General features: G+C 44.5%; 1 protein-coding gene across 1 annotated transcript; it reads left to right on the top strand.

The window, feature by feature from the left end:
- Positions 1-3,953: 3,953 nt before the first annotated feature.
- On the top strand, positions 3,954-8,552 carry LOC126062087 (keratin, type I cuticular Ha3-I-like). The gene is made up of 7 exons (XM_049859167.1): positions 3,954-4,304; positions 5,271-5,353; positions 5,838-5,994; positions 7,450-7,611; positions 7,692-7,817; positions 7,993-8,213; positions 8,426-8,552. The coding sequence occupies exons 1-7, from the start codon at positions 3,957-3,959 to the stop codon at positions 8,550-8,552; spliced, it is 1,224 nt and encodes a 407-aa protein (XP_049715124.1). The 5' UTR covers positions 3,954-3,956.
- Positions 8,553-10,103: the final 1,551 nt, after the last annotated feature.

Below are 10,103 nucleotides of genomic sequence, written 5' to 3'. Positions count from 1 at the left end.
ATCTAGAGCAAGACCCTCTCTTCAGTTCTCTGGAGGCTGGGAGAGGTGAGGAAGCTGCAGAAGAAAAGTTTGAAGCTAGCAGAGGTTGGTTCACGGGGTTGAAGGAAAGAAGCCAGCTCCATAACATAGAAGTACAAGGTGACACAGCCAGTGCTGAAGTAGAAAAAAAAAATTTTTTTTGATGTAGAAGCTGCAGCAAATTATCCAAAAGATCCACTTAAGATAATTGATGAAGATGGCTACGCTAAACAATAGATTTTCAATGCAGATGAAACAGCCTTATGTTGGAAGAAGATGCCATCCAGGATTTTCACAGCTAGAGAGAAGTCAATGCCTGGCTTCAAGGCTTCAAAGGACAGGCTGACTCTCTTTTTAGGGGCTAAACTTCAACTTAAAGTTGAAGCCAACGCTCATTTACATTCTGAAAATGCTAGGGCCCTTAAGAATTATGCTATATCTACTCTGCCTGTGGTTTATAAACGGAACAACAAAGCCTGGATGACAGCACATCTGCTTACAACGTGGTTTACTGAATATTTTAGACCCACTGTGGAGACCTACTGCTCAGAAAAAAAAGATCCTTTCAAAATATTACTTCTTTTTGACAGTGTGCCTGGTCACCCAAGAGCTCTGATGGAGATGTACAAGGAGGTTAATGTTGTTTTCACGCCCGCTAACAGAACATCCATTCTGCAGTCCATGGGTCAAGGAGTAATTTCAACTTGCAAGTCTTATTATTTAAGAAATACATTTTGTAAGGCTGTAGCTGCCATGGACAGTGATTCCTCTCATGGATCTGTGGGCAAAGTAAATGGAAAACCTTCTGGAAAGGACTCACCGTTCTGGATGCCGTTAAGAACATTCGTAATTCATGAGAGGAGGTCAAAATATCAACATTAACAGGAGTTTGGAAGAAGTTGATTCCAACCCTCACGAATGACTTTGAGGGATTCAAGACTTCCGTGGAGGAAGTAACTGCAGATGTGGCGAAAACAGCAAGAGAACTAGAAGCAGAGCCTGAAGATGTGACTGAATTGCTGCACTCTTATGACAGAACTTTAACTCATGGGAAGTTGCTTCCTATGGATGAGCAAAGAAAGCAGTTTCTTGATATGGAAACTACTCCTGGTGAAGATGCTTAAACATTGTTGAAATGACAACAAAAGATTTAGAATATTACATAAACGTAGTTGATAAAGCAGCAGTAGGGTTTGAGAAGATTGACTCTAATTTTGAAAGAAGTTCTACTGTGGGTAAAATGCTATCAAACAGCATCGCAGGATGCAGAGAAATCTTTCATGAAAGGAAGAGTCAATCAATGCGACAAACTTCATTGTTGTCTCACTATAAGAAATTGCTACAGCCACCCCAACCTTCAGCAACCACCAACCAGCCTGATTAGTCAACAGCCGTCAACATCAAGGCAAGGCCCTCCGTCAGCAGAAAGATTACAATTAGCTGAATGTTCAGATGATGGTTAGCATTTTTAGCAATAAAGTATTTTTAAGTGAAGGTATATACTTTTTTTTTTTTTTAGGCACTATGCTATCACACATTTAACAGACTACAGTATAGTGTCAACATAACTTTTATATTCACTGGGAAACCAAAAAATTTGTGTGACTTGCTTTATTGTAGTGGTCTGGAACTGAACCTGATGCTCTGAGTCCTTGGAACAGTTGGTCAGGGCAGTCTTGTCATTTTGCCCCAGTGAGCCATAAGATATTATCATTTCCTGTATAAGTTGTTATGTGAAAAATGGACACATGTCTGAATGCAACATGCGTTTTCTCACTTTTGGCCTTCACACATGCTCTGACTCTGCCTGAGACATTCTTCTCATTCCTCTTTGCTTAGTGTCAGGTTTCAGCAAAAACAGGACTTCCTCCAGGAAGACTTCTTTGAACCCCATTAAATCTGATTAGATCTCCTGCTACACATTCCTACAGCACTCCGTGCTCCTCTGCCACAGCACGTATCATCCAATTTACTGGTGTGTACCAGTAGGTTGTAAGTTTGTCTTTCTTCCTCACCTCTGCATCCTCAGGGCTCAGTGCTGTGCCTGGCACATAGGAAGGCTCGGCCAGTGTTGAGTCAAGTGGGCCAACTCATCATTGACCTGCAAAACATGGCTTTCTCCTGCCGTCTGTGTGAACGGTAAAGTTTTTCTCTCAAATTCTTACGCTTGCCAAGTTTTGATGCCATTCTTGACTCTTCTTCTCTCATCTCATTATCTAAATGATTGCTGGTATTTTTTTTTCAAATTGTTTCTTTGAAAATGTTTCGCATATCACTTTCATCTTTTACGCTTCTCCTGCAGATATCTAAACTTGAACTCTTATTACTGCTTTCCTGGACTATTGCAAACACCTGCTTGCTGATAGCTCGCCTTTAGCCTTACCTCCATTTTGCATTTCCTAAAACAGCTTTTTTTTTTTTTTTAAACAGCTTTTATTATGCCACACTCATGCTTAAAAGCTTACATTGCATCTGCTGCTTCCAGGAAAGTCCAAGCTTTGCAATCAAGGACCTCTACCACATGGCCACCACCTCCTCATAACAGCTTTATTTTCCATCATTCACCTTCACAACTCTCTCCTCCCAGCCCCTAAGATTTATCTGGGTCTCCCAAACCTGCCTGGGGCTTTCCCGCCCCATTCCTGAGTACACACCGTTCTCCCCATCTGCGTGCCTGCTCTCCTTAGAAGCCTCTCCATCCTGATAGAAATCTATTCCCGTGAATCTCCACAGCAGAAGGTGCTCTCTCCACAGTATCTAAACCACTCAATTGTCACGTGTCATCGCCTGCCTCAGATTACTGTTTCATGTTCATTCCTTCATCTGTTCAGCGCACGTCCAGTGAGTGTCTACTGGGTACCATATGCCTTGATCTGGGGATTCAAATACAAATTAGACCCTGCCCCTGTCTTCACAGAACTCACAGAGACAGAGAAATAAGCACATAACATGTCAATGCCATGCTCAGGGCAAAGTGAGTGCTCAGAGTAGAAGAAGAGATGACGTCTTTGAAGAAGTTAGTGATGGAGGTAGGCCATTTATGTTCAACTAGCATGGAATGGTGGAAAGAAGAGAGACCTGTGTTAGAATCCTGGCTTCACAACTTATTAACACCTATCCTCTAAGCCTCAGTTTGCTCATCTGTAAACTGGGGATAATATCATCTACCTTCAAGGGTCATGGTGAAGAGTGATGAGATTGTGTTTGTGAGAAGTATCTAGCACCATCTTGGCAAGTGTGGGTGCTTTCATTCTTCAGATGTTTGACCACAGCACTGCGCCTACTTTCCCTTCTTCACAGTGTCTAGTCCAGTGCACAAACTATGAATATCTGTTAAATATTGACTAAAATTATAAGGAAAAAGTAAAGCCCACAAGGCCTACCTACTATACGAGGAAACAGAGGGCCACAGGGAACCAGACTGTTTAGTCTTTCCAGAATTGATCTAATCCTCTTTTTGAGACCTTGAACTTGGAATTTGGAAATCTGACATAGCAAAAGATACATCAGCAAGAGCCATGCTTGCTTTTCCATCTCAGCAAGGAGAGCCAGAAGCTTGCCAAGGAGCAGGCAGTAAAGCAGCAGCACTGTCCCTGGGCCTGCCACGCCCCACTAATGAGGGCCAGGGCTTTCATGGGTCCAGCTCTTTGAAGCCACACTATGAAGCGCTTACGCAGAGCCTGGAAGAGGAGTCCTGACTTAGCGAGAAGCCCAAGTAAAGTTTTTTATGAGGCGAGGGACTCTTCTGAGGAAACACATAACCACTGAGGTTAAGGGCTTCTGACAATCACCAAACAAGTAAAAAGGTTAAAAAAGGCTGTCTTTCATGTCCACACCCTCTGTGAAGGGGGTATAAAGACTCCCCAGAAGAAGGAGACCCACACGCTCTGACAACTTGAACTCTGCTTCAGTCGGGCACCTCGCTCCCTCCCAGCACCATGCCGTACACCTGCTTCCTGCCCAACCTGGGCTGCCGCACCAGCGTCTCTTCCCGGCCCTGTGTGCCCCCCAGCTGCCACAGCAGCACCCTGCCTGGGGCCTGCAACATCCCTGCCAATGTGGGCAGCTGTGGCTGGCTCTGCGAGGGCTCCTTCAACGGCAACGAGAAGGAGACCATGCAGTTCCTGAATGACCGCCTGGCCAGCTACCTGGAGAAGGTGCGCCAGCTGGAGCGGGACAACGCCGAGCTGGAGGGCCGCATCCGTGAGTGGTGCCAGCAGCCGGAGCCCGATGTGTGCCCGAACTACCAGTCCTACTTCCGGACCATTGAGGAGCTGCAGCAGAAGGTGGGGGGGGGGGCACTACACTGCCTCCCTGGCAGGCAGTTGCAGGGGAAGCATCTCAGATACAATTAAGAGACGTTAGCTTTCCACGTGATTGAAACACAAGGGTTTCTGTTTCTTGACAGGCCGTCCCATTTTAGGCCCAGGTCTGTTAGGTCTGAATGTTTGCATTGTGTTAGCCTACTGTGGCAGTAACAGCACTTTGCATAAATGAGGTATATAATTAAAAGCTGCTTCTGAATACTTCCATGCATTTGCCAAGCTCCCCAGTTATTACCCTGAGGTGAGAGAAAAGGACCGGGCCCAAGAAAGAACGTGAGGAAGGAATCTTTTGTAAGGATTGGACCAATTTGTATTTCCCTCATCTGGGCTTTCTGACTGCTGAGTGCCTTCCTCTTCTGGGTGCCCCATTAACATGGCTTCACTGTCCTGACCTCAATGCCTCAGGGCTTCTCTCCTGGCACACAGTATTCAGTGAGGGCATAAAATGGATGGCTAAAACCAGAAAATGCAGAAACTACCTAGGAGGAAATAGTACCAAGCCAGCCAGAACAGTCGGGAGAACTCACTGCTTCCCTGAGCTAGCCCCTTCCAATCTCTAGTTTACAGATTTATCTTCGCCACTTGATTGGACATCTCTTGAGGGTATAATCCAGTCCTTACGCATTTTTGTATCCTCTGCTCCTAGCCTATTACATATAGGTTTTTTTTTTTTTATGATAAATGTTAGTATTATAAACTGCTCAGAATTGCTTATTAGGAGGGAAAAAGATTATCTACTGATCTTTCTCTCGCATATTTCCATGTTCTTGTTTTTTTCTATTGTACATGAACAGCATTTAGTTGCGTTACGTAAGATATACTGTGATTTCTCATTGTGTTCCTTTCATATAAGCAGATTAGTAAGGATTGCTGCCGGCTGAAAATAACAAAGCCCTTGCTCATTCTAGAATATTTTGGGTCTTCCAGATCCTGTGCAGCAAGGCTGAGAACGCCAGGCTGGTGGTGCAGATTGACAACGCCAAGCTGGCTGCTGATGACTTTAGGACCAAGTGAGTGGGCACGTGGGGGATTGCTGCTCGTTTGTCTTCTCTCTCTCCCTCCCCTTGGCCTGTTGTCAACACTGGCAAACTCAGACATTTCCCCCAGCTCCACAGAGCAATTGCACACCAGAGCTCAGAAAGCCCTTCTCTAGGCCTTCTCCTCTGTAAAGCATGTTCCCCAATCACACTGTGAGTCAGAGTGGACGTCAGGGTTCCCTGATGCTCTATCTTGCACAGAATTCAATTATGAGAATGTGAAAAAACCTCACAATTATGGGTTTTTATCCACTTCAATCCACTGGCTCTTTATTTAAAAAAATTACCAGTGCATCTTCCTCCAGGAGCTACTGGTTGGTGTTCAAAACCTAAATGAATGAGATGGTTTAAGAACCTAAAAACCCTAATTCCCAGGTGTCTGACAAACCAAACCAAGCCTCAGTTAAGGCCAGGCCTGTTCCTGCCCAGCCTGTCCCTGATTCTCCTGTGATCGCAGGTATGAGACAGAGCTCTCCCTGCGGCAGCTGGTAGAGGCCGACATCAATGGCCTGCGCAGGATCCTGGACGAGCTGACCCTGTGCAAGGCTGACCTGGAGGCCCAGGTGGAGTCCCTGAAGGAGGAGCTGATATGCCTCAAGGAGAACCATGAGCAGGTGAAGTTCCCCAAAGAGACACAGGATCAAACATGTCAGGGCCTGTTTCCCAACCACCACAGGGTGCAGGAGAGGCTCTTGGTCAAGGCTCAATTAGCCAAGGAAGTGATTCTCAAAACAAAAAGGGATTTATGAAGAATGAGTAATGTAAAATCTGTGATATGAGATTAGGATTTTCTGCCAGAGGCAGAAGGCGAGTGAAGGAAGCTGGCAAGCCCAGCGCTAGGGAAAAGTCAGCACCAAGGCAGCTTGGCAGCCTCTTCTGCAGCTGGGCCAGAACCGATGGGCCTGCAGGGATCTTCCAGCCCAATCCTCCATTTGTAAGTGGAGAGGGAGGATGGTCCAGGGTCATCCAGCAGAGAGGGCTGAGCTGGAAACAAAATGTAACTCTCCTCATTCTAATCCAGAGCTCTTTCTACCACTCAGTGTTCTCTAGAAGAAACACTGAGCAACATGCTCACCATCATTATTTGGCCAGCTGCACTGTAAAGACAGATATTTGTGCAAACAATAAATCCCAGAAAAATGTAAATGATAATAGTTAATATTAAAACCAGTTGCTGTCGACTCTGACTCTAGCTCATGGTGGTCCCATGTGTGTCGGAGCAGAACTGTGCTCCACAGGGTTTTCAAATGGCTGATTTTTCAGAAGTAGATTGTACACCTTTCTTCTGAGGTGGACTATGGAACCTCCAACTTTTTGGTTAGCTGCCAAGTATGTTAATCATTTACACTACCCAGGGACTCAATAGTTAATATTAGTCAAGTGCTTCTTATGTGCAAACATTGTGCTGCGTGCTTTAGAACCCTAGAGGTAGGTACTAGTTCAGTTCTCACTTTAGAGATGAAGACTGAGGCACCTAGAAGCTATATAGTGAGTGGTAGAGGTGAGACCCAATTCAAATCTGTCTGACATCCATCTAAACTAAAATGCTGGCTCCCTAAATATGAATAGCAGTGAAATGAGCTGGTATTTATTTCCTTCATGAAATCTACACTGGAGGAATCAACAAATCACTAGCTTGGTCTATTCTATTTTGAAGGAAACATTTGTTCTCTCCTCTTTAGCCAGAATCTATCCTTACTTTTATCCATGGTTAAGAATCAAATGTCAGAGGCTATGTGTATTCTAGCAAAATCATCAAACAGGGCATTTGGGGAAAAAAGCTTAACCCTTGTCCACCATGTCTCTCTCAGGTCCGAGGCCAAATCACTGCACCTCTGTGAGACTCTATTAATTCACCTACAAATGCGGCATGATACACTGAATACAAAGGATGGGAAAAGGACATAGATTTGAAAACAGAATACATAGATTAGTCACTGAATACAGTGTCAATTATGAGAGGAGGGAAGGGAACAAAGCTTAAGAATGATGAGAGTTGAACTGCATTCTCTTAGAGGGGGACTTAAGGATTCTTTGTGATATTTTATATTTTCCCCCTGTTCCATCAGGAAGTCAACACCCTGCGCTGCCAGATTGGCCAGGGCCTCAATGTGGAGGTGGATGCTGCCCCCACCGTGGACCTGAACCGTGTGCTGAATGAGACCAGGTCTCAATATGAGGCCCTGGTGGAAACCAACCGCAGGGATGTGGAGGAATGGTTCATTACACAGGTGGGCATCTAAGCATGTGGCCACTATGGACCCAAGGCCCCCCAGGGTCTGACCCATCTTCTCCCCTGTGGATATTTCAGACTGAGGAGCTGAACAAGCAGGTGGTGTCCAGCTCGGAGCAGCTGCAATCCTACCAGGCAGAGATCATCGAGCTGAGGCGCACAGTCAATGCCCTGGAGATTGAGCTGCAGGCCCAGCACAACCTGGTGGGTGTTGTTCAGACTCCCGCTGAGAAATGTGATGTCAGGGAATGAAGTCACTGGGATCCCCTTCAGGCCATACACTCTCCATAACTGTTGGGGCTTGTGGTTCTTTATAACTCTGTAGAGAAACCCTGTAAAGGAGCATGACTCTGACATTTTTTTGTTTTCCCCGTCACAGAGAGACTCTCTGGAAAACACACTGACAGAGACCGAGGCCCGCTATAGCGCCCAGCTGTCCCAGGTACAGTACATGATCACTAACGTGGAGTCCCAGCTGGCTGAGATCCGGTCTGACCTGGAGCGGCAGAACCAGGAGTACCAGGTGCTGCTGGATGTCAGGGCCCGGCTGGAGTGTGAGATCAACACTTACCGGGGCCTGCTGGAGAGCGAGGACTGCAAGTGAGTATGAAGACAGGAATGCCTTCCTTTTGGTACATGAGGATGCTGTGATGATAAATAATCTTCTTGATGAAAATACATTTATAATTTTGGGCTTTTGGTTCAAGTCAGTCCGAGGAAGAATATTATTCTTACACAAAGTGCTTTTAGTATCTTTCCATCTCTTCAGCTTGTTTTCTTCTAACTTGCCCCAAATGGTTTTCTGTCTCCAGGCTGCCCTGCAACCCCTGTGCCACTACCAATGCATGTGAAAAGGCCATTGGACCCTGTGTCTCCAGTTCCTGTGGCCCCTGTGGTCCACGTGTCCGATACGGGCCTTGCAACACCTTTGTGCGCTGAAGGCCTCATTGCCAGCAGGAGGAGAAGGGCTTCAGAGATCCATTTCAACTCTGCTTCATCCGAACATCTCCGACCGCACCCACGCTGTGGATAAAGGCAGAAATCTACACTATCAGGCTCCTGAAGTTGGCTCTAGGCTTCCACTGAATTCCCTAGCTTGATCCTTTCTCACAAGAACCTGCAAGATCTACCTACAAGCTCAATCAGTCTTTTGAGCCATATAGAGAAACCTGTAACAGGATCAAATAATATCTATTTATAACAACACATTTTAATAACATGTTATACTTTAGCAAATACTTATCTAAATGTGATTTTAAAATAATTACATTAAATGCGATAGAGCTGCCAGGCACTCTGCATATTAGAACATAATTAGAACAAATCTTCCTTGTCACTCTTTTGGCCTTTGGAGATGTAATGAACACCCTTTGTTAAACTCCTAATAAACTCTTATTCTGGCAAAAAAAATAATAATGCTGATTTCCATTCATTAATTCCAAAATTGGTTGTCTTGAATAAACAAAAAGGAACCAGTGTTCTTCCATTACATGAAGGGGTCATGCACCCGAATATATAGTCTGTGATTTCCTTAGAAGGAAATGATTCCAGAAGGTAGCACCTAGTGATCTGGATTTCGTGTTTGGGGAAGATGGTGGGTGGGAAAAGGAATGGCAAATTCACCTAAGAGTGTCTTTAGAGATATAGGTATTATTCTCTTGAAATATGAAGTGTCAAGTAACATCACGTTTGCCTAGTGCAGGGATCTGCAAACGTTTTCTGTAAAGCTCTTCAGAGGGAGTATGTGGGAGAATCACAGAAACAGGACATCATCAAAAGAAAGTGAGTCCTGAGAGGAAGACTGCATCTTGGCAACATGAAAATATTGTATCCTAGAAAGCACTGAGAAAAATTTGCTCAGTCAACCATTGTCTTCCTCCATTTTGATCTATGTACATTTGAGAGGTTTCTTTTTCATAGCCATCAAGATCAAGTAATTGTTTTTATAACCAAAAATCTCAAAATAGTTATTAAACTATATTGTAAAACACTGCTGAAAGAGATTAAAGAAGACCTAAATAAACCTGTACATAGACCAACAGGCAAGTCATTCAAGCAGAAAAAGGAATACTGTGTGATTTAAAATCAGGAAAGGTGTGCGTCAGGGTTATATCCTTTCACCATGCTTATTCAATCTGTATGCTGAGCAAATAATCCAAGAAGCTGGACTATGTCAAGGAGAACGTGGCATCAGATTGGAGGAAGACTCATTAACAACCTGCAATATGCAGATAATACAACCTTGTTTGCTGAAAGCGAAGAGTTGAAGCACTTACTGATGAAGATCAAAGATTACAACCTTCAGTATAGATTATACTTCAACATAAACAAAACAAAAATCCTCACGATGAGATCAATAAGCAACATCATGATAAATGGACAAAAGACTGAAATTGTCAAGGATTTCATTTTACCTGGATCCATAATCAATGCCCATGGAAGCAGCAGTCAAGAAATCAAATGATGTATTGCACTGGGCAAATCTGCTGT

The sequence above is a fragment of the Elephas maximus genome, chromosome 19, assembly GCF_024166365.1.
Source record: "Elephas maximus indicus isolate mEleMax1 chromosome 19, mEleMax1 primary haplotype, whole genome shotgun sequence".
NCBI classification, from domain to species: Eukaryota; Metazoa; Chordata; class Mammalia; order Proboscidea; family Elephantidae; genus Elephas; species Elephas maximus.
The sequence above is the reverse complement of the archived record's forward strand: the minus strand, read 5'-3'. Positions and strand labels throughout refer to the sequence as shown.